At 40.1% G+C, this 27,983-nt stretch overlaps 3 protein-coding genes across 12 annotated transcripts; 1 reads left to right on the top strand and 2 right to left on the bottom strand.

Moving 5' to 3' along the window:
• Nucleotides 1-28: 28 nt before the first annotated feature.
• LOC306875064 (RNA-binding protein 4.1) lies at nt 29-16,193 on the bottom strand. 7 transcript variants are annotated; one of them, XM_079425450.1, is made up of 13 exons: nt 15,915-16,054; nt 13,671-14,119; nt 7,400-7,571; nt 5,569-5,644; nt 3,447-3,599; nt 3,262-3,351; nt 2,982-3,165; nt 2,724-2,839; nt 2,527-2,634; nt 2,248-2,434; nt 1,496-1,709; nt 1,104-1,268; nt 35-1,020 (listed from the first exon to the last, which is right to left on the bottom strand). In XM_079425450.1, exons 2-13 carry the CDS (start codon nt 14,088-14,090, stop codon nt 698-700), a joined length of 2,208 nt encoding a protein of 735 aa, XP_079281576.1. In that variant the 5' UTR covers nt 14,091-14,119; nt 15,915-16,054; the 3' UTR covers nt 35-697. The 7 variants fall into 7 exon arrangements, 6 of the variants coding, with proteins under 6 accessions (XP_079281571.1, XP_079281572.1, XP_079281576.1 ...); XM_079425445.1 differs by lacking the exons at nt 13,671-14,119; nt 15,915-16,054 and adding an exon at nt 9,466-9,857 and having other exon boundaries at nt 29-1,020; nt 7,400-7,528; XM_079425446.1 differs by lacking the exons at nt 5,569-5,644; nt 13,671-14,119; nt 15,915-16,054 and adding an exon at nt 9,466-9,857 and having other exon boundaries at nt 29-1,020; nt 7,400-7,528.
• A 5,702-nt stretch (nt 16,194-21,895) lies between these two features.
• On the bottom strand, nt 21,896-26,784 carry rbm4.3 (RNA binding motif protein 4.3). Of its 4 annotated transcripts, none has more exons than XM_079425504.1 (4): nt 26,719-26,784; nt 23,668-24,110; nt 22,929-23,580; nt 21,896-22,582 (listed from the first exon to the last, which is right to left on the bottom strand). In XM_079425504.1, the coding sequence occupies exons 2-3, from the start codon at nt 24,074-24,076 to the stop codon at nt 22,958-22,960; spliced, it is 1,032 nt and encodes a 343-aa protein (XP_079281630.1). In that variant the 5' UTR covers nt 24,077-24,110; nt 26,719-26,784; the 3' UTR covers nt 21,896-22,582; nt 22,929-22,957. The 4 variants fall into 4 exon arrangements, with proteins under 4 accessions (XP_079281630.1, XP_079281629.1, XP_079281631.1 ...); XM_079425503.1 differs by lacking the exon at nt 26,719-26,784 and adding an exon at nt 24,796-24,856; XM_079425505.1 differs by lacking the exon at nt 26,719-26,784 and adding an exon at nt 24,695-24,800.
• On the top strand, nt 26,324-27,679 carry LOC306875125 (TRAF-interacting protein with FHA domain-containing protein A-like). Its single transcript, XM_079425536.1, has 2 exons — nt 26,324-26,448; nt 26,619-27,679. Exon 2 carries the CDS (start codon nt 26,678-26,680, stop codon nt 27,257-27,259), a length of 582 nt encoding a protein of 193 aa, XP_079281662.1. The 5' UTR covers nt 26,324-26,448; nt 26,619-26,677; the 3' UTR covers nt 27,260-27,679.
• The last annotated feature ends 304 nt before the right edge of the window (nt 27,680-27,983 follow it).

The following is a 27,983-nucleotide window of genomic DNA, read 5'->3' as shown; positions in this document are numbered from 1 at the left end:
TTAATACTAAGTAGAAAGACAACAAATGGGAGATGATAATTCAACACCATGCCAACTTTTATTTAGTTGAATGCTTCATTACAAAAATATTGAAATACATTTGGAAGGCAATCAATGAGAAGTTTTTAAATATTTTTTGGGAGGGATGTGATACAAGGTGAGCACAAATTATACTGACCACCAAACCACCAAGAGTAAGCCAATCATCTACAACATCTTGAAGACAAACGTCTTTTTGTACTAAGTATGCATCAACAAACGCACAGTTGGTTAAGAGTGTAAATGGTTGTTTACACCTGTTGGAATGTTGCTAACTGAATCTTAAGCAGATGTCATTTTTACTCACTGGAGAGGGTTCAAAAAAACATGAAAGCAGGCTGGCAGAAACAAAAACAAACACACATTCTCTGCACATCAACATTTTGAACAAATATTCAACCAACAGACCAAATACTACAATTAAAATCATTACAATTGAAGCAAATTTACAAATTAACCATGCTCTGTCTCTCTCACTACTCGATTTCTGTTTCCAAGCATAGGAAACAAATCTGAACCGAGGCCAATCAAAAGAAAAATTAACCTTTAGCAACTAATCACATCAAGCTCTTAAATGAACAGAACTAGGTACAGTCCTGTGATGTATATTTTAGGCATTACTGCATGGTCACAGGGCCATAGAGACTAAACTGAGCCTTTAACTCTGGGGCGGAGGCGGTGGAGGCGCAGGGGGCATCCCGTAAGGTGGCATACCGGGAATCCCCATCATGGTCACAAAGTTAGGGTCCATGGGTGGGGGTGGGGGAGGAGGTGCATACATCATGCCAGCTGAACCAGGTGGAGGGGGCGGTGGAGGTGGCGGCGCACCGGGAGGAAGTGGGGGTTGGACCCCAGGTGGAGGCGGCACCATAGAGGGGGTGCCCATGGGCGGAGGGGGCTGAGCGGCTGAGGTGGCTGTCTGCTGAGGCTGTTGCCAGGGTGGCAGGTTTCCAGTGGCAGGGGTGGATGTGGTGGTTGTATCTGGAAAAAAAAAAACAAGTCAGTCTGGGGCAAAAGGAAACCCTTTAAATGACATTAACTATATACTACTGTAATACACTTACTCTGTTGCCAAGGCAGTGGAGCACTGGTTGCCATGCTGCTGGTGGGTGGTGGGGGAGGGGCCTGCTGTTGCCAAGGTGGCAGAGGTCCTGAGGGTGGAGGTGGTGGTTGGTTGTTGGGGGGAGGTGGAGGTGGGGGCATCATACCCATGGGTGGCGGCAATAAACCTGACAACCAGACAAGAGAAGAAAACACCTTTAGCTTTCTGGAACATTTGAGTATCCAAGTATGACAGCAAATAAATATTCCCAAATAAAGATGCAAGTCTGGATTTTTATGGGAAATGTTCCCAATATAATGGAAGCAAATATCCAGTTATATACCTCTATCCTTCCAAGGAAAAGTTATATGCTCTATTAAGCAGGAATAACTGAACATCACAGGTTATACTTACCCATGGGGTGTCCGGGAGGTGCTGGGCCTTGGCTCATTGGAGGAGGGGGCGGCTGCATCCAGGGTGGAGGCATTCCATTGGGGTTTGGTGGCATATGAGGGCCGCCCATGTTTGGCATTGGTGGAGGGAAGTTGTGAGGGCCACCAGGACCCTGGTGCATGCCATGGTAATTCCTGTTATCAGTTGGGCCTGAATTCATCCAAGGAGGACGATTCTGAAAGGTGTTTGAGAGAGATCGAGATTTCGGGTTTCTCTTTTTCAAACGCTAGTAAAGCTTTCATTCAGCAAGGAATTCTTAAGTCAATTAACAGTAAAGACTTGTTCAAAAAAGACGCATTTATTTGAATTATACATTCCATGCAAAGAATCCTGAAAAACGCATCATGGTTTTCATAAATTGTTTTCAACACTGATAAATATTTCTTGATCGATAAATCAGCAAATTATCATGATTTCTGAACAATCATGTGACACTAAAGACTGATGAAAATTCAGCTTTGCTATCATGTGAATAAAATGACATAAAAAAAAAAAAAAAAAAAGTTACATTGAGTTAAATTGTAATGACACTGAAAATGCAGTTAAAACAGCAATTTTGTGCAATCAAATAAACATGGCCTTGGTGAGCATGAGACTTTTCAAAAACATTTATATATAAAAAAACTTTTCCCAACCCAAAATATTTGAACTGTAGTGCATATGTGCACATTATGAAGACACTGGCATCCAATAAGGAAAAATAGATGACTTACTGGTGGTGGCTGGTTATTGTTGGGTCCTGCAGGACGAGGTCCACTAGGGTGAGGATTGCTGTGGCCCCCACTGGAGGCAGGGACTGGAGCCTCTCCTAGCTCTGCCATGAGAGACAAATACTCTTTATCCATACGGGCCTTATCCTGAGCAGACTGGGGTGGTTCGCCAGGTCGTTGTGCAAAGGAACTGAGGAGCAGAGAAATGCAATTAAACTTTATTTGACAATAACCAGAAGGTGGTAAACTACTAATATCACTGCTGATCATTGGTGGTGTTACCTGGTAAACTTGCAGTCTGATGAGATGTGACCTGCTCCACCACACTTTGTACAGACAGTTGTGTTTGTGATGCTGCGAGGCTCAGTGCTCTGCCATGGGCGTAAGATTCTGAAGAAAAAAAAGGAACATTGATCAGTATCAAACATCTACAACATTTACTCACCTGCTGCTCAAGAAATTTGCATCTGGTCTCTCACCTGTTATCATCCTCTCTCAGAGTGCCATTGAGTCGTGCCAGCTCCCTCAGCTGCATCTTTCTCAGGTCGTTCTGGTCTTCAGGGGTCTCAATGCCCTGCTTGAGGATATTACGAATCTGTGGACAAAAAGAAAGCACTTAACAGGCAATATAATGTTTCTTGAGTCTGACATATTCATTAAATGGATTTCTGATGTAAGCATTAATTCTGAAAACCTATTTTGACTTTCAAGTACAAACATTTCTGAAATGGACTGACCTGCTCTACAGCTTTCTTGACATTCTCCATGGTATTAGCAGTGACCAGTGCATGAAGAGGTTCATCTTCTCCTGGTAGCATCTGTCCATCCTTACGACCCACCTTTCCCTCCTTTACTGAGCCTTTACCACGAATCATGATCTTAGCACAGCACTCCTTCTCAATGTTTTTCAGAGTGTTTCCACTGGACGAATAAAAACAATAGACCAAAGAGAAGTTACTTTGACGTAGAGACTCAAATCGGCCAAAAAATAATAAAGAGCTCAATCATGCAACTCACCGTGGACCAATCAAAAGCCCAACAAAGTTGATCTCTGGATACTCATCCTGAGGAATCATTACCTTGTCACTGACCCGAGTAGCCGGTGGTCTGAGAAAGAAGAAAAATAAACATTTAACAAGTAAATATCTGACACCACAACCAGAGAAAATGTAAAAAAACACAATTATTTGTAGAAGACATACTTGTAGTCAGCAGGGGGTTTGAATTCAGGGTTCAGTCCCACCATCTCTGTAATGAGAGAATGCCTCTCTTCCTCCAGTTTCTTACGTGTCCGATATTCACGTGTATTAAGCCTCTTCCCCTCACTGTTGTAGATGGGCTCAGGAGATGGAGACCTGTGAAAAAGAATGAACAACAGAAAGATGCAGCACAAAGTCAAAATTTTAAAGCAGTACTTACACCCTCAACAGTTTAACATTCAATTGCTTGCCTACTCTTGACTGGCATTGTTTTGACTTGTTCTGTGGTCATTTAAAAAGTGCATGGGATGCCCCAGAGTGCTCACGTTCTAATGGGAAAGACGAGAAAAGGGGTGGGGAGCTCACTGTGAAAGCATACTATACTAAACCATTGAAAAAACAAAAGCGGAAAAACTCTACAAATCCAAAAGCTTGAAGCTCAGAATAAGAACATCAGCAGCTTCTAAAAAGGACTTCAAAACTAGGCGCCAAAGAGTCCACTGAATTTTCAAACGTTAATAAAATGGGTCATTATAGTCTCAATATTATGTGGGAGATGGAAAAATAGAACAAACATCTGAGACAAACGGGGCAGCCAACACACTTGAGAAGCGTCTGTTCTTGAATTCTGATCTAAACCTTCACACGTTCTCAGAGAGCACTCCAACTGTTCCCTTCCCCTTGGATGGTGCTGAAAACCTGTTAACCTGCACAATGAGGATCTGTGCTTGAAAACAGTTACGAGAGGGGGAATTTGGGTTAGAGAAATAAATTGGGATTAAATATTAACCTTCAACAGCTCTCAAACAAGACAGCCACACAAAGCGTGACAATTTCATGAGGCAACCCGAAGAGGAGAAAAGTGGGGGGGGAAAGAGGGAAGAATTTTCTGCTGGTTTTCTTTTGGACTGATATCTCCAGCGCTGACAACCTGAAGCACCCCCCAGCTTTGTTTTGCGAGCTGGAAGTTGATGAGCGATCGTTCCTAAATCCTGGAGTGGATAGACCTTTGAGAAGAACCTTTTTAGAGTTGGCGGTGTAAAAACTTTCTGCCGGAGAACCTAAGGCTGTTCAGAGAGCAAGGGGTGTGGCTACTAGAAAGACACTCTCACGTCAGAAACATGACATTTCCTGCTATGTTGGATGCTTATGAAGTCTATGAGCGGCCAAAGTGATCAGTGTTAAGGTTATGGTTATTCCAGAAAGAAAAGGCCAGAGGAGTCTCCTCCGAGCTGTCTTCCAGTGAGGAAATCTGGAATACTGTGGAAGTTCCTGAACAAAATGGTGGTAGCCCCATTATGGAAAACCATTATTGACCATCCAATTAACCAAGCATTCAGATTTTAGGATTAAGGATTCGATTGTTTTCGTCAACACTGCATTTTGGAGGTTAGAAAGGAGGGGCATTAAAATTGCAACATATAATCTAATAGAATTCAAAATGCATTTAAATAGCGGCTAAACTGAAAATGCTATCTTAGACTACAAGAACTACACTGGAATCTTTTTTTTTTTTTTTTTTTTTTAAATTCTACACCAGCATTTATAATACAATGTTTTCAAAGAAAATAAACATGCATGCAATAAAATATATATATAGACGACCAAGATTTCCATTGCTTATATGACAGCACCTAACTTTACCAAAGCCTAATGTGCAATGTATTGTAAACAGTTAAACTTCAGGTGTCATATGATACGGTCTGCAAAACAACTAAGTACAGAGTATGTAGCATTGACTAGTTACCTGGCAGCACTAACTGAATTACATGAAAGTCTAATCTTTGATATGACAATATCCTACCATAATAACCTTCAGTCATATCTTTGCCTCTCTGTACAGAACCGATCCAAACGCTTCTCTAAAATTCAACTAAGCATTTCAAAAACACGTTAGGCATGTAACAAAGCCAATTTCATAATCAAGACATTTTGTTTATTCTCGAACTAAAGAAAGGCAAAGATATGAGGTCATTTCAGAGCAAGGAATTTAGACTTTCTTCATTTAACAATCACTTACCGCTACATACACATTAGTACACTTACGAACTGGCCTCACATAAAATGGCGCATTAAAAAGGTAAAGGAAATGTTACTGTTGGTGGGTTTAAATCGTTATTCCGACCTGTCCTCAGGGTTAACAGGGATTCCCAGGTCTCCTGTACGCAGTTTACGTGTCAGGTCTTCAATCTGCAGTTGGACTGGAAGAAATCAGGTTAGGAAGAAAAAAAAACAAGGATGGAGAGAATTGTGGTTAACAACAAAAAAACCCCACAAAAGCAGAAACAGTACACTGTAAAACTCAACGTGACTAAAGTTAAACAATGTATAGAACACAATTAGCATGGTAATTATCAGTTCACTAAGAATCAAGGTCAACTGAAGACTTTTGATCCAAATTTTCTGAAATATCAAAATCCCACCCAGATTTCTGGAAAACACATTAATGTTTGAGCTTGAAAGCAGTCTTATAAGCCCATACTGATTTCCCTAAACATCTAGAAAATTTAAAGGTTTGGCCAATTTAAGATCCAGAAAGCTGGAGGCATTTCAGTAAATAAATATTTCAGAAAAGGTTCATTGCAACAGGCTTTCGATTTTATGCCACCAACTTTGAGAAATTAAACTACTAAAATTCACATTAAGCATAAATGTAAAAATATTACTTCACATACTACTGTCATTTCAAGCTAAAAAAGGTGGCAAAACATGAAGGCCTGCCAGGGGGAAAAAAAGTTGGGTTTAAAGAAAATAAAAATCATATTGGCCAAGTGGCTTGAGCAACTGCATCCTCAATGAGATTGAAATGAAGTTATTTAGAGGATAACACCAGTGTAATTAAACGACAGGACTGTAACTTTTAGCAACACTCATCAAGTCATGGCAGCCACTTACCAGATGTTACCAATACTAATCAGTTAGAAAAACAGATGCAATGTTTAGAAATAAGACAAATAGATCAGCCTTTAGTGGCTTGTGTTTTCTTTTTCATGCAAAAGACTAGATTTACTTAGGCCTCAAGCCACACCAAAAACTGACCTGTAATCAAATAAAGTTTTGCATCACTCATGGAAGCATTTAATGGGTTTTCACATGCATTTCTCTATGACATGCTTAGCAAAATCAGACCCCACATGTCACACGTTGAATGGTGCAGGTTGATGGTAGGTAAGAGACATGAGGTGTCAATTAAAGACTAGTCAGGGAGATGTAGGTCTAGGTCACGTTATAGTTGAACAAACTACACCACATGCCATAGCAAAACAAGTGCCTGACAGCAATGAGAAAGCAATTTACTACACACTGCTTTCAGACACTGGGGATGGAGATGGCTTTCGCAATTCAATGTTGGACCTGCATTGCTTTGCAGGCAAATTAGACTTAAGACATTTTGCATAGTAAACATGAGCAGTGATGGAGTCCTGCAGCTGGAGACAGTTCACAGCAAGCAGCAACATCAGAAAAACACTGTGGGTTCTTGCTAATGGACATCAGATGGTATGCAAACAGTGCTACTAATACCTCAGTGCTTCCTAGACAAAGAAAACGTCCTCACTTTGCACAGTCTAGTGAACACGGGGGCAAAGTGCTGAATTTCGGTTGATTGACTTGATTGACCATCCCTATACGGAGTCATTGGAGACATACAGAGATGGCCATTTTGCTTTGAGACTTTCAGATTGATGGTTAGAAAAAAACCAAACAGTTGTCCCATTATCTGACCTAAATAATGTCACCAAAGAAGTCAGACTAATGAAATTCAGCAATTACATCCTGCATGTGATGTGCAAACTGTGAGGAAATAATAAACCGACAGGTTTTGGGACAAAAAAAAAAAAAAAAAGTGAGCTGTCTGGGTGTACAAAGAATACTCATTCACAAACACAATGTTCTGCAACTTAATAAACTATATGACTAAGACACATGTTATTTTAACAGTAAATTCAGATATTCACCTATATAAGCTCGTTCCTGGTCCCGAGTCAGACCGGGAGGGATCACGGTGGGCATGCCCGGGATAACGGTCTTCTGATCGGGGGTCTCGCTGTTCCAGCGACTCCTTTTCCGCTTCTTCTGGCCAAAATCTAACAGGGAATTGTATAAGTGAGATGTGAATACATGCAAAGTCTATCGCTCTTTGCGTTAACCCTATAGTCTTCAATAGCCTCTCTTACTTGGGGGGGCAAAAAAACAAAAACTCCTGGGGGAAGGAGAACAAAAAAAAAGGGTAAACAATTTACTACAGTTTACTGGGTAAGTATCGTAAGCAAAACTTAGGAATCACTTTTACATTGCTGGTAATAAACAATTACAAATTAACAATAAACTATTACAGGACTAAAACAATTAAGGTTTACTTGATTATCCATACATCTGTTTTTGCTTTTTTTTTCTAAAATGTTCAATAAATAAAGAACAAATTAAAGTAAAAATATTTACATGCATTTTATGCAAGTAGTCTGTTAGAAAAAAAAAGAAAAAACTGATTACAGGTACATCGTGAAAAAGGACAATATTTGTTGTCACTCATTTCAGAAAGTGAAACGCATATATTATATAGATTCATTACACAGAGTGAAATATTTCAAGCCTTTATTTCTTGAAATTTTGATGATTATGGCTTACAGATAATGAAAACGCAAAATTTAGTGTCTCAGAAAATTAGAATATTACATAAGATCAATAAAAAAAAGATATTGAGCATATTCTGTGACATTTCTGTTTTAAACAAATGTCACAGAATATGCACAATACTTGGTAGGGCCTCCTTTTGCATGAATTACTGCATCAATGCGGCGTGGCATGGAGGCGATCAGCCTGTGGCACTGCTCAGGTGTAACGGAAGCCCAGGCTGCTTTGATAGCAGCCTTCAGGTCATCTGCATTGTTGGGTCTGGTGTCTCTCATCTTCAATAATACCTCATAGATTCTCTTTGGGGTTCAGGTCAGGCGTGTTTGCTGGCCAATCAAGCACAGTAACACCATGGTCAATGAACCAGCTTTTGGTACCTTTGGCAGTGTGGGCGGGTGCCAAGTCCTGCTGGAAAATGAAATCAGCATCTCCATAAAGCTTGTCAGCAGAAGGAAGCATGAAGTGCTCTACAATCTCCTGGTAGATGGCTGCGTTGACTGTGGACTTCAGAAAACACAGTGGACCAACACCAGCAGATGAATCAGCTTTGCTTCACAGTTTTCTCAAGCTTGCGGTCATCCCTGTTGCTTGTGCACCTTTTCCTTCCCAAATTCTTCCTTCCAGTCAACTTTGCATTTAATATGCTTTGATACAGCACTCTGTAAACAGCCACCCCTTTCAGTAATGACCCTCTGTGTCTTACCCTCTTTGTGGAGGGCGTCAATGTTCATCTTCTGGATCATTGCCAAGTCAGCAGTCTTCTCCATTATTGTGGTTTCAAAGAACACGAGATACCCGGAAGTTATACTGTAGAGATGGTCATTAATTGAAACTCAAATGGAAATATTCTAATATTTTGAGAAACTGATTTTTGACTTTCATGAGCTCTAATCATCAAAACTATTTTTTTTTATGTTTTACTTTACATGTAATGAATCTAAAATATATGAAAGTTTCACTTTTTGAAATAAGTTACAAGAAAGAATTAGCTTTTTCACGATACTCTTTTTTTTTTTTTTAGATGTACCTGTATACTGCAAACTATCAGAACTTATTTCACCTTACTTTTGGAGTGTGAACAAAAATAAAAACAAACACTTATATTTGAAGTATCTGATATTATAAGTATACTTAGTCTAAAAGGTCAATAACCTCTTTCATTTACAAAAAGGTAACGTTATATGCATGAAGCCCATTATAACCTGCGAACTGTTTTTCCGAACGCATGCAAATATTATACGGACTACACTAGTGCACTACACAATCTAAAGTTTTTATTAGAAAACACTCTTGACAAAACAATAGGTCAAAGTGAGCGCAATTAATGCAGCCCCAACTACAAAGGGCCAGGCCGTTTGTCCTGAGTCTCAGGCCCGTCCACGCTGTTTACCTCCACTCCCCGCTTGAGACGGTAACGGTAGCCCTACTCCGACTGGGATTGAGAGCGCAGAACTCACGGCTCCGGGGAACGGGGAGAAACCTGGGTTTGGTAATTGCGGCGGCGGTAAGTTCTGCAGCGGGAAAGATACCGCAGGCCCGGGCGGTGCCATTAACCCCGCACCGGGGCCGGACTCAAAGCCTCGCTTAGCGCCGATACTCGGGTGCAGCTTCCCCAGCGGAGTTGCGTTGGCTCCCGTTGCCATTTCTGGGCGTCAGAGGCTTCTCCGTGGTCTAATATATGCACAAAATTGTGTTTTTCCTTTGTAAATAATATGAACGTATGCCTCCTAACATGCAACCTTCTTCTGTTACCCGCTTACTAAGATGGCGTCCACTGAAATCGACAAAGGAGATTTGACGGCAATTTTGTAACTATCCGATTGGTCGATGATTATGTCAATCTATGTGTGCCTTACAGTCATTGGATCATTTAGGATCTGTCGTATTTCCGACGGAACATTTTAATGGTCTCTCATTGGTCGTTCTAGTGCTCACTGCTAGCAGGGTAGGTTGGTTCTTGTAAGCGCGCTTCATCAGCAACCATTCTAAAAATGGAATCATAAATTTGAGAATCTAAAAGATATTTTTTACACGTATGCACGCATTGAATAATATTTCATATTTAACTCACAAGCTAAATTACAATCACTTTTCACAAAACTCCTAAAGTTATTAAATGGCTGGTCAAATGACACCATTTTGAATCCAGCATGATTAATTAATCTGAGATCATATAATAAATGTAACTTGAAGTAGAGATCAAATAGAAAAATTATATTTGAATAGTACACAAGCATTTGTAGCCTGTGCATCATAACTGGATTTCTTGGTCCGTTTTATCAGTAAACCTCTTTATCTTTATGGTAGGGGCAGAAGCTTTGAATAAATAACAGTACAAGGAGAAATTTAAAGCAGATGAAATGGACACCATCTCTTTGAAAATTATTTGTAATAGTGTGTGCATTTTTTGAGACATGAGGACACAAATTTGTATAATGACAGGTATTACAAGGAGAAGGTGACTTATGAGGACATTACCCCATGTCCCCATATTTCAAAAGGCTTATAAATCATACAGAATGAGTTTTTTTGAGAAAGTAAAAATGCACAAAGTTTCCTGTAAGAGGTAGGTTTAGGTGCAGGTCATGTCACAAAAACATGAATGTGTGTAAGAAATTGTTCTTTTACATTATCATAATTATATTTTAAAATATTGCATACACATAAGGATATAAGTCCTATGCTGATTCAGCATTGTATAAAACTGGAAAAATGTTGAAGAGGAAATGAGGGAATAGTTAGCATTAAGTCAGGAGTGCTGAATCACAGGAAACGGGGTCAACAGATGGTTAGAAAAGGTTAGGAAAAACTAGTGAAATATTGTCCATGTATGATGAACAGCTAGACTCTCTGCCAGAGTGAATGAACTAAGACGACAGAAAATGTTAGTGCAAAAAATTCTCATTGAGAAAAAATTAATATTCAATTTTCCATACTGTACATCCAGAGTAACTGCAATACAAATGCTACGATTTACACAGAAGAAGAGATTTTGTTTCAACTTTTATTAGCTAGAAGAAAATATTTACACATTTGTATTGACAATCAAATAAAAAACAGCTACATCAAGTTTGTTAAGACGACAAAAGGAGTTTAGTGCCAGGAAGTGGGCCATCTCTACTGTCCTTGACCCAGGCAAAACAGGATGCATCATGATCCATGAGCAACCAAGAAACACCTGCAAAAAGAAAAGATTATCATAAAATCATGACAGTCATTCAGTTATCTATTCTGTGGACTTCCATGTGCCCAAAACCGACAACATGAATTGTGATAAGACACTTTTTTAGGTAATAGGAAGTAACCAAGTGCTTCAATTTGACAAATCTGGCTAAAAATAACAATGTCAATCTTTGTCTGCTTGTATTTATGAATATATTGGATGTGTAACCAAAATTATCCATGAGATTATAATGAGGATGTTAAGCAGGACCTTTAAAAAAAAATGCAGATCAATGACAGGAAATCAAACATGGTTAACAATGCTTCACTGCCGTATGAAAGACAGAACTTTAAAGGCATAGTTCACCCAAAAATGAAAATTCTGTCATTTACTCACCCTCATGTTATTCCAAACCTGTATGACCTTTTTCCCTATGGATCACAAAAGAAGTTGAGGTTGAGCAAATGATGCCAGAATTTTCAGTTATTGGAGAGGAACCAATATCCCTTTAACAATAATCCCCCTTAAACTGCTTTCCGTTTGATCAAATTTAGCTCTAACCTTTCGTAATCCTAAAAAGATCTCACCTGAGTGCGCACAGGTATTAGGCTAGTAAGCATAGCGCGCAGCGGCATATGGATCCCGCGGTACGTCATACGCAGAGCTCCTGGGAAGCGAAGAGACAGGAGAGAGGCGCGACCGTTCGTACGCGTATCCCTCTGCCTCTAGGGGAGCTCGCCGGATCGGGCTCCGCTCGCGGACATAGTATGAAGAAGTGGGAGCCGGAGGAGGGGGAAGGGGATGGCGCTCATATGGGTCATGGTTAGAGGAGGACAGGCGCTCTCTCACGACCGCCGAGGAGGATGGGGGAGGAGGAACAGGAGGTGGAACCGCGCGTCTATCTTCGAAATAACTTGCTCCGTACGGACGTGCCCGATATTTCTCGTAGAAGTCCACCACCCCGTACGGATCTCTTTCCTCATAGGGCGGTCGCCGCATTGGGTATGCAGGCATCGCACCGCCATAGGCCACGCCACTGCTCCCATACGCAGCCTCACTGCCGTACGCGGGGGCTATGCTATTATCCACGCCAATGCCGTAGCCCGCTGGCATACCGTAACTCACTGCGTTCTCAAAACCCGCGCCCCTTCCATACCCTGGGACGCCGTACCCTGCTCCCCTGGAGAAGCCATGTGAAAAGTTGCCACCGAAGGCCGGCTCGCCACTGTAGCCGCGATGAAACCCCCGGTCACCACGTTCGCCACCCGCACCGAACCTGAGGGGCCCATATCCTGCCGAGCCTGGGCCCTCTCTGTAGGAGCCGTTCTGGTCCATTGGGCATTCTTTGGACCAGTGGCCTTCCTGCCCGCACCGATAACAACCCGTTCTCTCTCCCATTCCCGGCGCGGTACGCAGGCGGCTAGTCGAAAGCTTCACGCTCATCAGTTTGCCTTAAGGAAAAGAAAGAATTTGCCATGATATTTCTATTTTACTTTTTAGCATGCACACGGATCAAACGTTCAGATGGTCAAAGCAGCAATAAACTCAAGACTTCACGCTACGTTTCAACAGTTATCGACAAAAACATGGCCAGAATTTTTTTTAATGAAAATCGCCACTATTAGAGTTCAATTATAATTGAATGTCAATGTTAAACACTGTACATAAACCCACTTACTTCTGTAATCTGACGCATTTCAGAGCGAAACAGGATTTTAAAAAATGTTATGGCTGATAAGTGATAAAAGGCAGTTGTTATACATTCTACTAAATTTCTTAAACACAAATAAAACACTAAAACTAAAATACATTTTTGTATGCTATGAGTGCATTTAGGACAATAACTTTATAAATTTGAATAAGAAAAATGAAGTCATCCTAATAATACAGAAGATTTCAAAGAGCTGCCAATAGATTTTGAATAATTACTATGCTGTTATAAAACAGTGTTTGTATTTTCTACAGCATATTTATTTGTTGCATTTAAGTAACAAATAAAGGTTGTTGTACTTTTTTTGAAGAAGAAGAAGAATTTAATATTTTTAACAGCACCTTATGCCAACATTCACAAAAAAGATCAATAATTAATAATATTGGTGCTAATATTCTTAATATATTTTGTTCAAGCAAATAGGGTCAGTTTTGATTTCATGTTGACTTTAAGTGCATCTTTAACATTACACAAATTTCTGCTCATGAAATGTCTCACTTTTCACAATTTCCCTTGCTTTTTAGGATGAAAATTTAAACGAAGAACTGATCGGCTCAGAGGACATTCTCTATTGACATCCATATAATAAACTAACAGTAGAAATCGAATTGCACAATTTTTCTCCACTGATCACTTACCAATTTTTTTACTTACCAACCTGTAATGAGGCTCACTTTTGGAACAAACATGACAAGATAAAATTAAGCTAAAAGGACCCCACTGGTTCACCTTGAAAGGCTGTGTTGTCCAAGCCACTGATGGCCTCCATAGCATCTTCCACTCGCTCCATGTGAACAAATGCATAGTCTTTCACTATGTCACACTCAACCACAGGTCCATACTCCTCAAACTTGGCCCTGAGTTCTTGGTTGGTGCAGCTACTGCTGATGTTTCCAACATGAAGTTTTGTAGAGGTCTTGGGCTTCCCTTTGCTCATCTCCACATTCATGGCCAAACCATTCAGCACATAATGGTGAAGATTTCGAATGGCTTCATCTGCCTCTGTTTTGTCATCTATGTGCACAAAGCCAAAGTTTTTCACAATGTCACACTCAGATATTTTGCCATACTGAGAGAAGAGGGAGCGGATCTCCTCAGCCGTAGTGTTCGGCGAAAGGTTCCCAACAAAGATTTTTACCATTTTAGTAATATAAAGTCAACGTTCAGGCCCTGTTGTGAGAAACAAACAACAACATAATATTAAGACACTGCAGCAAATGTCTAAAAAGTCAGGTAAGCTATATATAATTCTATTTTGCCTGATTTAAATGATACAAAACATATACAAAATATCATCATGCTTATATTAGACAATAAAACGTGAAATATATATGAAGGAAAACTTTATAAACGTGTGCATTCTTATCGCAAAACAGGACAACAGTAATGTCTAATTTTTAAATAAGTCTTCTTTTGAATCGAACCTTTAAATGAATCGGTTGAATCGAAAATTAAAATGGTCCGAGAGTCTCTCGAATCAACAAATCAATGACTTTTGGGGGTATGTATGCACATTAGGGCTGGGCGTATCGGATCGATAACAACGTTGGTATTGGTATCGGATCGATACTAGCCTGATAAGATCGATATTCTAGGTTATTTTTTTCTCCTATCCACTTAATGCATTGCTTAATATATTCAACAAAGTGTAGACATGTCTGTGAGACTCCGTGCGCGAGCGGATACTTTTGGCTTCAGATCGAACGATAGAACTCCGAGCTACAAAATAAATGGCTTAATAGTTCTTTTTCATATCACTGTCTTCATTCAATAAGCCACTTACCTTAAACTTTTCTTTATAATGGTTTTCTACAGGAGGAAAATGCATAGTGAAATCTTTGAGCGTTGTATTCTGGGCACATCTGCTAACTTGTATATCTAGTTTGCAACATTAATAAGGTGTATACTGAGTTTTGTCTTTTAATATTACGTTCTTAATTTATTAATTATTTTTATAACTTTTCCATGGGAAGTAAAATACTTAACACGAAACTGTTTATTGCTTTCATGTTCTGGGCTCATCTGCCTGCAAAGTCCTTTTAGAAAGGCAAATAATATCCACGTAGCTTTAAGGTGAATATAATATTAATCATATCAACATTAGTATTGTAACCGATCTAGACAATGACGTCTCTGAATTCAATAATGAAACGCCTTAACTGAAAATTGAGTGTTTAATCTTATTTTTATACATTACTGACACTCTATCCTCCAATTTGATACTGTTAAGTGCTTTGACATAATCTGTATTATTAAAAGCGCTATATAAATAAAGGGGAGCATTGTTCTTTTTTTTTTAATTGTTGTTGGTCATTTGTTTTTTTTATACTGGCCTGCATTTACTCTGTATCGGATCGATACCAAAATTTGCAGTATATCGCACACCCCTAATGCACATTTGCGTCCCAATGTGCATACTATCCATCCTAAGTTCTATGTGATATTAGTATTTTCAATACTATTTAGGGGAGATAGTATGCACATTGGGACGCAGGTATATTAAAAAAAAGAACTTAATTTAAATTAGAGCATGTACGAACATTCCACATCGGAATGTCAGCGAAAATGAATTGTTCGAAAGAATCGAGTCGCGAAACAAGGCGGGCTTCCCATCACAAGAAGAGGACAATGGACCCCCCAAAAAAACTACACTTGCTATGCTCTGATTTATGAGCCGGGAGGCAGCAAAATCTCTCTGAAATATCGATACAAGACGACAAGCTTCGTATCAATAACTAAAGAATCTAAAGCATCCATAATGCATATATTATAATTATCATGTTTGCCTAGTCCATCTAGCCCTGCAGCAGCTAGCTAACCGTCAATACGGGCAGAAACACTGTGGTGATTCTGGTGAACAAATGAAAATCACGCCAAAATATAGGAAATGTAAGATTAGAGACTAGCCGTTCAGTCAAGAGAACACTGTGCTATATGGATCCAGCAAAAAGGATGTTTTTCATACCTTTTCACGATGCTTGCAGGAGCCGGTGCGAGATGAAATGGCGTCAATCTTGCATCGCATCAAGCGAGGCTGGCTGGAGAATAGCGTTGCATGGTGTTAACACTGCCCATCCCCTTTTCTTTTCTCCACTCTCAAAGCCTGCTGTAATAGCTTGCAACTGAAGCTTTCGGAGATTTCAAAGCACACGTGGCCCGATAGATCTGTTACGTAATAAACCATTAAAGTACCAAGAAGAACTCAGAAGGTCCATTTGATTGAATGATAATCGCGTATAAACAGGATTCTATTATGAAAGACAAACAGATATGTCACCAAAATACTGGTTTATTACAAAAGATAATTCATAAAACACACTCCTGACTTCTGTAGGAAATATACAAACTACAGAAAATCACATTTATAAACATTTTCACAGAGCTTCCCAAGGCACCCATAAAGAATCGCCAGTAAACGCTAGCAGTCTCAAAAGGCGAATAAAGCCCTGAGTGAGAGTTGGTCAGCACATCTAATGCAAATTTCCAATTCACTCACATATACAGTCCACCTTTCCATCTAGGTGAATCTTCTTACAATGTAAAGAGCTCCTGCCATAAACAGTCATTGGTGTGTCCAGAACAGAAAACAGGGTTGCATTGCACTGAAAGCTGCCCAACCATTTAGGTTGCATATCAAAACTTTTTTTTTTTTTTTTTTTTTAAAAGGACTTATCAGTTAGAGGAGGAACAAATCAAAACAAGCTCAAAATTAATGTCCGAAAACTCACAGAAATTGGTAAGAGAAACAAGTTGACCATCCTGTTGAACGTATCAATTAGATGCAACACAATTCAACAAGCAAGTACAATTCAAATCTGGACAGTTTGTATATACCAATCACCTGTAGCAAATAATAAAAAGAATGTTGGAATGTTACATTTTAGAGTTTATTTTCCCTTAATGCTTTTTGCAGCCGCAGGATTAATTGCAGATTGCAACCCCCCACTAAAAACAAAACGCTGGCAATATTATCACCAGAAGAAACAACTAGATTGTCCTCACAAAACTTAAATCAAAGAAATTAAGTAGCAAGCCAACCCAACAGCTCCAGAAAAGTCTCGGAGCAGTAAAAAGAGTAAATAATAGTGGATCACAATTTGACTGGGGGAAATTAGAGACGAAAGTACAATTCAAAATATCACAAAGTGTCTGTTTAATTGCAGTTAATAGTTAAAATTACGCTGACATTAGGCTCCCCACCTTACCTCTGGATGCAAACTAAAAGCAAAGCAAAAACCAAAATCACAACCACTTCTTGCAATCATACACATGTCTCCATTAGAAAGGGAAATTAAACAGCAGCTTGTGCATTAAGGGTAAAACATTAACACGCAGATCTAACAAGCATTGTGATCAATGTGCCGATCCAATCCTGCATCTTTGAAATCCGATGGAGCATCTGATTGAGGCAAAGTTATACAGGTGGAGGGGAAGTCTCTTCACTTGACAACACCTAAAAGAAAAAAAAAGGAACAAATATTCGGTGAGAACATTCGACAGGCATTACCCTCTGACTTTTGTACTTTTTAACCCGAGCAAAGCGGCTCCGCTTACTACTGTACTCGAAACGGCTTACGCTTTAGAACAGACCATGTTGACATCTCATCCGAGTCATCAAAGATAACGACCCGCTATCGCTCACCTTGCATGTGTGTGGGTTTAGTATGCGTATCGAACCCGCTCGGTGTAGTTCTCTCTGGCCCGCGGCACGGTGTAAGTCGATGAGCTCCTTGAGACCGGGGAAAGTCGCGAGCGCTCGTACGAGTAGCCTTCCGAACCGGCGCCCACACGTCTGATTGGGCTACGGTCCCGCGAGAAGTACACCGATGCCGTGGGTGGCGGAGGCGCCAGAGGGCGTCGCTCATAGGGATCGAGGCTGAGAGGAGCCAACCGCATCCTTGAGAGAGAAGAAGAGGGAGGGGGGGGAGGAGGAGGAGGAGGGGGAATAGAGAGAGGCCTGCTATTCTCGAAGAAGCTAGAGCCAGTTGGACGAGCCCGATACTTCTCGTAATAGTCAATGCTTCCGTAGCGCTCTCGCTCATATGAGGATGACCTCTCGAGATAGGCGCTCGGTGGCCTGCTCGGTGGCCTGCTTGGGTACCGTTCTCGAGCATCCGCGCTGTACTCGCCGTAGCTGGGACGCCGGCTCATGGGCGGGGGAGGGGGGAGCGGCCCTGCAGGGTAACCTCTACTAGGAAGGCCTCCAGGGCCACCCATGCCGTAACTCGGTGCGCTCCTTGGGGGGCCTCTACCGCTGGGGAATCCCCCCATACCGCCACCATAGCTACCGTTTTGGCCACGTCCGCAATCTTTGGACCAATGTCCCTGTTCTCCGCAGATGTAACAGCCAGTTTGGTCTCCCATGCCAGGCGCTGTACGGAGGCGACTTGTGGACAGTTGTACTTTGATCAGCTTGCCTTGTGGGAGGAAGAGAACACACGCAAAACAATGTAAAATTTTCTTCCGCTCACGTAAACCGTCATTTTAAAAGAGAATTATTGCATCACTATAGCCACAGAGCACTTAAAGGGTCAGGTTGCCCCAAAATTTTAATTCTGCAATTGTTTACTTGCCATCATGTCGTTCCAAACCCATAAAACTTTTATTCATCTTCGAAATACAAATTAGGATATTTTTGAAGAAACCTCTGAGATTTTTGTTCCTCCACTGAAAGCCTGTTAACCATATTAAACGTGTATGTGTGCTTACAATGTTTTTATCAACTTTTGGAATCAGCAAAGTTTTGGTTACTTGAACTTTCAATGGAAGGGGCAGAAATCTCTGAAGTTTTATTAAACTTTAATCATATTTAAAAGGACCTCTAACACCAGCCTTCTCTATTCTTTTTCTATTCCATCTACTGGTTTTCTTTATGTATAACCTTGCTGCATGCACTACGTTAGGCTAACAGAGACTTGTCACACCACTTGCATATCATTGCTCTTCTGTTTGTTTAATCTTATCATCATCACTTGGATATGATTAATGACATGTAAATTTAAAATTGAATTTGTGTTTCCAAGATAAATGAAAATCTAGTGAGTTTTAGAACAACAAGACGGTGAACACAGATTTTTGGATGAACTATGCTTTAAATATAACTATATCTGTCTACTGCCAATTATCTATAAAATTAATTCTCTTTAGCAATTACAAAAGAACTGAAAAGTGAGTAGAACATTATTCTCATGCTTAAAAAAAAAAAAAAATCTAAGGAGTAAAATGCAACCCTGGGTAACCATGGATTTCGTCGTTTCGAGGTTAATGTTCACCTTGGAAGGTCGTGTTTTCCAGCCCACCGATGGCCTCCATGGCATCCTCCATTCGCTCCATGTGAACAAAGGCATAGTCCTTCACTATGTCACACTCAACCACAGAGCCATACTCCTCAAACTTGGCCCGGAGCTCCTGATTGGTGCAGCCACTGCTTATGTTGCTCACATGGAGTTTGGTGGAGCCTCTGGGCTTTCCCTTGCTCATCTCCACATTTATGGCTTGACCGTTCAGCTCGTGATGGTGGAGTTTGCGGATGGCCTCTTCAGCATCCTGCCTACTTTCCATGTGCACAAAGCCATAATTTTTCAGGACGTCACACTCTTTTACTTTGCCATATTCAGAAAAAAGAGAGCGCAGATCTTCCGCGGTCGTGCTTGAGGATAGGTTGCCAACAAAGATCTTAACCATCTTTATTGTCGTTTTTTCCTGGACAGAGGGAGCATAGTTGCGAAATGCACGTTATATCAACAGATGATTCCCTACATTACTGCTGTGCTGGCGTACAAAACCATAGACATCTTAAACCTATCAGAGGTTTTAGTTTCGATTTTGTGGCTTCATGCCAGAATGATTTACGCACAACTCAGCATTAAATATGCTGTGTGTAGCACTCATTGATCGGATGAAAATGTGTAAAGTAGACGACCAGGTTCCGTTCTTGGACTTTATGGCGCAGCTGAATTATCTCGTGTTGCTAGGCCGCATATCCACGTGACCATCACACCCAACGTATGAATTCCCTTAAGTTATATTTGTAATCATTCAAGTGTGTGTTTTTAGTGCCCGATACACGCTTATGTACGACGGTGGAGATTTCAGAGCTGTACGCCAATGTTTTCGACTGTGTAATGCTAAGCTAAGTTAGCTCGACTACATAAAGTTCCCCGAGGTAAACGTCGCCTTATTTACTGCTATTATATTACAGTACTAACGTTACGCCACACTGCATTACCTTCATGTAAAATCTAAACACTAGCACTCATTTAAAGTAATAAAGAGTAATGCAGGAACAGCATTGGCTTACCGTAGCGAGCACGTAATATCACTGGCTGCGAAAATGAATGAAGCCTAAAATGGAGTCGCGCGCCGACACCGACGGCACTTCCTGTCCACGAATAAACAAAAAACCCTTTTCCTGGTCATTTAGTGTTTAAATCATTAGCATATTTCAAATAAGATCAAAATTGACGCCCAATCATTAGTATTGAGGCACAAATGTGACAATAAATGATGTACTGTAATGAATTATACCAAAGTTCCTTTTAGGGATTGTATTTTTATAGTCTTTGATTATACTAGTAACAGCACATAACGAAACTTTCGTTTAGCTTTAATCTTTTTGCCTTTTTATTAAAACAAAATTAACAATTATCTATAGATATTGCTGTCAGGAAAATGTTATATTCATCAGACCGAATGGAGTAACTCAAAACATAATTTTGTTTTCAAACAACCTTTAAAGTTTACTACTTTTTTTTCCAAATCAAAAAATGCCCTAAGAACTGTATTTCTGTTAATTTAGCTTGTCTGTGATGCCCTTTAATTGTAATTTCATTTTACTAAGATATTGCCGTTTCTGTTTGCCCTCACAAAATGGAAAAATTGTGAAATATCTTGAGAAATGTTGTAACCTTGAAAATTCAATAAGGGAAAAAAAGGAAAATTTTTATGTAAGGCCAGGAATTAGTGATCCAGTAGGTGTTAAAATAGCTTAGTTACTATAAATGTTGTCATCATTTCAAATACTTTGTCAAATGTTACAAAACGTTTGGCAGTTTAGCCCTCTACTATAAATATTAAGCTATATAAATGCATTTTTAAACAATTATATACAAAACATTGTAAATATACACACGTGTTAAATGTTTTACTTGTATGCATGCATTGTACACATGCATGCACAAACTTATACCTTAATACACAAGTGCCATATTCTTAAAAATAATGACCAAGACAGTTTGAGCAGGTGAGAAAATGCTTTATTGGGTTTTTTGAACATGCATTCGCCTTAAACAGAAAATATATTTGTTATGTTGATCATTGCCAGAAGAGGCACATGCATTTGGCGTCCCATAGGTAAATGAACGAACAGCCACAACTACACATTTTATTGTAAAATAAAGGCCGAACTAACAGAAGTAAAATGCACACGTTAACCTAAAACTTACCCTCAGGCATGAGTGCATCCTAAAGTATATCATCACTTTCATGTGTAAAACATTTGGACCCAAATAAATGTCTTTGAGACACATATGCAGTCTGTGTACTAAAGCTATACCTTGAAACAATTAAATAGTGAAAGGCATGCTGAGTGGTAAAGAAACTAAATGCATCAAGTGACTTACCTGGAATAATCAAACTTAAGGACCACTGATTGTTTAAGAAAACATTGGGAAGTCTACCCACTTAATGAATCAGAATGATAGGATTATTTGGACACAGACTAGGAATATTGAGACGCCAATGGTTTAGGCCAAAAGAATAGCCTTGAATACGAAGTGATGGTAATCGCTTTCATTTCGCCGCAGAAGCAGTTCCATTCTCCGTGATACTCAAACTAGGAAGCATGATGTTATGGGTTTTAATTCGAATGTGTCTAAAACAGTTACTTTTATGCCTATTTAGGCATGTTGAGTTTAAAAGGTTAGCAAGAAAAGCAAAACGACGGACCAAGTTCCAGTCTTTTTATTAAAACTTTCAAGTGTTCCTATGAAAGAAGATGATACAAAGTCCTTTAACTTCGATACTCTGCAATTAAAATCCACACTACAGCACAATTTCAATAAAGCCAGTAGACGGAAAGGTTTTATTACTGCGGAGATAGTATTCTTACTTGCATGCCGCACTTTAACAAATAGCTTGGAAAGGGGAAAAGAGAGAGAGAGAGAAAAAAAAAAGCTTTACACATGAATTTTTGGTTCAAAATTTATGGAATTGCGCTTGTTACAGTAGTTTAATAACAAACGATAAGCTCATTCCAGATTTTAAAAAGTAAAAATGTACAATGAGATACATTGAAGTGTTCTTTGAAAGAAGAATTTTTATGTGTGTTCCTTTCAGTCTTTAACAAACCACCAAGTTAACCTAATTGACGTGCTCTGGCTTAGTGCCTCTCTCAGCTATCAAATGTTAAACAATAAAAACAAGGCAAAAAAAATAAAAATAAAGCAGAGTTGACAATTTAGCATGAGGACGATTTTTTGCGTGTAAAAGCGGTAGTTTTATAGAATGTGCAGTCCGCAACAGAACTCTTCCACTATGGTGCGCAGGCGAACGAAACGCGCTCTGGCAGACAAAGACGCATCGCGGCACGTGCACCTGGAGACAACGACGACGGTCTTGTTGAATAATTTACACCTGGAAAGAGAGCAAACCACATGAGTCAAACGGCTGCAGTGCCATCTGGGATTACTGAATCGACAAGCTAAGTTAAAATAAAGATTTGTATGAAGTCTGTTTGATTTATACGAAGTGAAAGTTTAATTTACCAGCAGAATTTACCATCTAAACACTTCGATACGAAGTTCAGCGTTCCTCGAGCAGTGCTTTTTAAAAGACCATAAGGCCATTAAAAATGTATGACCCAGGCACTTTGATACAAAGTTTACGCTACTGCTACTTGCGCATCAATTACACACGCAGAACTGCGCGAGTACGTACATTCTGGGTACTATATTATTTGGCTTGCGGGACCTATTCTCACCTTGGATTACAAAAGCGCAGTTGTGCACTTTAATACGAGTAGCGCGCAGGTGGTGGAGGCGGCGCCGCCCTGTCAGCATAGGGGTCTCTGGCCCGAGGCAAGTTGTACATCGGGGGCCGAGACATGGAGAGAGGGGAGAGACGAGATCGCTCGAATGAGTAACCATTCCCGGCGGGTGTCTGAGGGGCAGGAGGAGCACGTCTGATGGGACTGCGGTCTCGTGCGTAGTACGAGGATGGTGGGGGTGGAAGGGGGCGTCGCTCATAGGGGTCGAGGCCGTTGCCAGCCAATCGCTCTCTCATAATGCCAGATGAAGGGGGAGGAGGGGGAGGGGGGATGGCACCCGGACGCCGGTCCTCATATGAGGCGGCGCCGTAAGGGCGAGCGCGGTACTTCTCGTAATAGTCTACCACACTGCGTTCGCGCTCGTATGCCGGCGCTGCACGCTCTGGGTATGGGGGGCGTCTGGGGGGCATGGGTGGTGGAGGAGGAGGGGGACCAGGGGGGTACCCGAAGCGACCCCTAGGATAACCAGGGGGCTCAGGCCGGTCACCAGGGAAACGGGGTGGCCAGTATCCACTGTCTGGGGGGCCGTAGTCTTCCTCCTCACCTCTTGGGCGACTCTTTGAAATTTGCACATGAATTCGTTTACCTGTAAGTGTGAAAACAGTTCATATTAGCAAACGTGATAAACATGCAAAAAGGACATGTAAGGGAGTGACAAGACTGGATTTTTTACCTTGGAATTCAGCATTGTCCAACCCCTTGATGGCATCCATGGCCTCATCGGAATTGCTCATGTGTACGAAGGCAAAATTCTTAACAATTGCGCATTCAGAAACTGTGCCGTACTCTTCAAACAGCGCTCTGAGCTCTTCATCTACTCCTTTCTCCACATTGGCAACATGAAGCTTCACCGGGCCCTGGTTTTTGCCCCGACTCGCTTCAACGTTGATGGGCGTTCCATGCAGCTTGTATAAATGAAGGTTTCGGATAGCCTTTGTTGCACTTTTGCGATCATCCATGTGGACGAAGGCAAAGTTCTTGATAATGGCACACTCAGTGACTGTTCCATATTGAGTAAACAGAGACTTTATTTCTTCTGCTTCTGCCTGTGGAGGCAGGTTCCCAATGAAGATCTTCACCATCTTTGCTTACGTGTTATGCAAAGCCTGAAACACACTGTGATGGGATACACTACAATGAGTTGCCATCAATGCAAAACAATTTATGGTTATTGTAATGGCTTTTTGCAAATTAACGCATAAGAATGAGAACACGAAACCACGCCTGGTCCTAAACTGAAATCGAAAGCTGACATTGTGAACTTCCTGAGAAGCCAATCAAGTCAAACCAGTTTATGCAAATACTTCAAATTGTATTTCCCCCTACATACACGCAAAATAAAATAAATAAAATTATTACTCTAAGCAGAACTTAATAAAGTTTAGTAGCAACATTTCTCCTCAAATCCTCTTACATACGCCACGGCCTCGTGCAGTTACTCAATTGTAGCCGACTATAAAACCTCCACAAACATTCAGTTTATTCACGGCGTAACGTTATTCTTTAAAGTGTTTATGTTCGTAAAATCACGAGAACAGGAATATAGCAAGTAATCGTCGATTCACGGGTTCATCCCCTTGAGAGGTTTGAATAAGCTAATAACGTTAGCTTAGCCGAATAGCCGTTGCGCGCCGAGAAAAACACGATGCATGTAATGTTACTACTTTTAAATGTAGCCGCTTAACAGAGTTTTTACATACCATATGAAAACTTCTTATGTTAAAAGTGCTGTAATGTCGCGTGCTAAACCTATATTTTAGTACTGGCGTTATAAAGGTCAAAGTATTAATACAACACTCACCGTCTGCTTCTCGCCACAATGAGGAAAAGGGTGGGTCATTCAATAATATACTTCCTCAGTCCCGCCCACAAGGTTGAATAAACCAATCAAATACAAGCATGTGGATGACATGGAACGTGACAAGAACGTGACAAGATAAAAAGTGTTTGCTTTTTAACAGTGTTTGTATACAGAACTGGGGAAAACTGCATTTTCATATTGGGCACCCTGGACAATTTGCAAAAAGATCTAAAACTAGATAAATTTGTGTCTATTGGTGAATTTAAAGGCATCATAAAGATAATGGCATTGGAAGCTTGTGATTGTTTTTGTTGAGAGTATATTTTTAAATGTTGTAATGTGTACTTGTATTTTATAATTGTCTTACTGTATGGCTGCTACCTGTATGGCCAGGTCTCTCTTGTAAAAGAGATTTTAAATCTCAATGAGACTTCCTGGTTAAATAAAGGTTAAATAAAAATAATAATAATAATAATAAAAAAACTGTTCTGAATGGATGATTTATTTTTGTGCACCATGGGAGTCGAGGTGGTATGTGGAAGCAGACAGTTATTACAAGGGATGAACTCGAGATTTAAATATTGCATGGCAGCAGAAACTAAATCAATAATGAAAAAGAAATGCATCGAAATTGATAGCATTATTGGAAAGCAACTTCTTGAGTAAACATTTATCAACACACCTAACAGTGAAGAATCACGTTTATGTTTTGGGAGGAATTGTGTGGAAGAAAATAGAGTTTGGGAATTCTAATGAAAATAGAAATAACAAGAAAAGCTGCCAACCACAAAAAACTTTATTCTGCTGGAGATAAGTCTCCCAAACAACACCTTATCTCGATGCCACTTCTAGTGTTTTCCACAAAACAAAGTCTGCATGCCACTTGGGCTTTTAAATCACTATTTCTACAGCTATAAATGGAATTCAATTAGACAGAAATAAAGATGTGCGAATAGGCTGTAAAAAACACAATGGAGCATGAGGAAGCTGTCTCTGGTTCATTCTACCAGTAGGTTGCAGTAAAGCACAACACAAGATTATTGAGATCCGCCCTAGAAAAAAGATTATAGGCTGATGATTAATTGTTTATCCTGATTTGATATCCCTTTTCACAGTGTCTAAACTTTAATTCATAAGGATGTATGTATTACTTTTATAGTTTTAGATAAAGCATTGAAAAGGTTGTTATTTTGCTAGATGATGATGACACTTTTCTCATCTGCTTCCCTTCCCTGTGGTCATACAGTTTTGTCAGGAGTGACTGATAAGACACTGTAAATGATGACCATAAACGTGTTCTCTGTCATACACCTCTTGGTCATTAATGTCACGTCTCTAGACAAAGTCTGGCGAGTACTGTAAGTTTTACCTACGCAACAAATGGTTTTTCTTTTTCATCAAAACGAAAATAAAGCGTGCATCTCCAGGTCAAACAGCCTAATAGTTTAGAAATATAACATTAAACCAATAGCGAAAGCATAGAAGTCAGTTGCGCAACTCTGGGGTTTTTGAGAGTCACATGCCCCGAGCTGGAAGGGGGATTTCGGTGCTTCTGATGCAATCCCCTCTTTGTTTGTTGAGCTCATAGTAAAGCGATCTCCGCTTCGGAACAGCAGTCCGCTAGTTGTTGATCATTGCAAACAGCTTCTGAAGGTAAGCTACTGTTTAGTTTTGTTAAACTGGTACGACGCTTATGCATTTATACTTTAGCGTGAAGTTTTTCGCTATGTGTGCATTCTCACTTTAATTCAGAATAATACGTTTTGCTGCAACATACATCTGTGCTAACACTTAACGAGTTGTTTCTTATCGTTTTTCCTTAGAACTGTAACTGTAAACAAGTTAATTCAACCCCACAGAAGTTGCCTCCCTATTTCACAGAATGAATGACTATAGCAAACTCGAGACTGAAGAACTGCTTACTTGTCTTCATATCCTTCTCTTCAACCCTAACCAAGCCAGCCGCCCACTCTTCCACAACCTGCCCCTAAATCAGCCGTACAAAATGGACGCTGAAGACCCTCTAAGGCTTGGCCGTGATGGGCAGACTTGCATCTTCGCCCTAAACGACACCTCTGTCTCCAGAAAACAGCTCTCCATACAGGCGTATAAGAAAGCTGGAAGCCCGTTCTTGAGCTTCACGATCCAAAACATGAGCCAGAAGGTCAAGCTTATGGTTGGTGGGTCTGAACTGAGATACCTCGAAAGAGTTGAGCTTGATAATAAGGTGCTCTGCCGCTTTGGAAGATATGAATTGCTGATTTGGCAGGAACCAGGAGATTCCGAGAATAAATTTGAGGTCCTGTTTGAAACATGCAATGCATCTCCTTCTCAGGAATTGGGCATAGATGTGCCATGCAGTCCACCTGTTATGGAAACCGCCATGCCGTGGAGAAACTTTGAGAATGGAGCACTTACAAGCCAAGAGCCACTGGAGTCCGATGAGACAGTTGTTTTAGTTTAGGTACTTTTTGGACATTGCTCTGCAAGGAAGCAGACATTGACTATTCAGAATCTGCATTTAGTTATTATTATTAATACTGTGTGTTATGAAAGCACTCAGCACATCTTGTAAGTGTAACAGAATGAGATCTAAAACTATACGCTGCAAATGAGCTGACATTGATTTCTTCTGGAATGCCACTGAACCGGGTTTGTTGTCTACTGTGTCTTTGTGTTCCTCCTCTTGTACAGATATTTTATTACATTATTAATATTTTATTATTAATTAGTATTATTTGCTCAAAAGGTGCTTTGTGTTTTCTCTTCATTATTGTATGTGTTTATTGCATAAGTGCATTATATTTGGCTAGTGTTTTATATATAGTATTTTTTATTGCTCTGTAGTATTGTTTTGTATTGACTATTACTTAATAAAAATGTGAATCATACGCTTTTGAAAAATTTGAAATTACTATGATTGAAGGGTTATTCATATACTTTCATGATATGTAATATAATGAAATAAAATTGTCCAGATTGTTTTTCCACAGGTAAAACATTTGAAAATGTTTGTTTTCAAAAACCAAAACACATGGTCTGTTTAATACAACATCATATTTTTCAGATAATATTTTAATAACAAATAATTTGCTTCAGTAAAATGGCTATATAACAGCTAAGAAACAATGTGTTTTCTTTCTGTGATGGACTGGCCATCTAGGGTGTTTTCCCCGTCTGCAACCCGA

This window comes from Barbus barbus, assembly GCF_936440315.1.
Source record: "Barbus barbus genome assembly, chromosome: 1".
Lineage (NCBI taxonomy): Eukaryota > Metazoa > Chordata > Actinopteri > Cypriniformes > Cyprinidae > Barbus > Barbus barbus.
This window is presented reverse-complemented; position numbering and strand designations above follow the sequence as displayed.

Bases quoted from the DNA above. Each gene is read 5' to 3' on its own strand.
- LOC306875064 (XM_079425450.1), bottom strand. From the start codon at position 14,090: ATGGTAAAAATCTTTGTTGGGAACCTTTCGCCGAACACTACGGCTGAG. The intron at 5,645-7,399 runs GTGAATATCTGA...GATTTCTTCCAG, and splicing joins CCAGGAACGAGCTTATATAG to TCCAACTGCAGATTGAAGAC. The intron at 1,021-1,103 runs GTAAGTGTATTA...TTTTTTTTCCAG, and splicing joins TCCACTGCCTTGGCAACAGA to ATACAACCACCACATCCACC.
- rbm4.3 (XM_079425504.1), bottom strand. From the start codon at position 24,076: ATGGTGAAGATCTTCATTGGGAACCTGCCTCCACAGGCAGAAGCAGAA. The intron at 23,581-23,667 runs GTAAAAAATCCA...TCACACTTACAG, and splicing joins GGACAATGCTGAATTCCAAG to GTAAACGAATTCATGTGCAA.
- LOC306875125 (XM_079425536.1), top strand. From the start codon at position 26,678: ATGAATGACTATAGCAAACTCGAGACTGAAGAACTGCTTACTTGTCTT.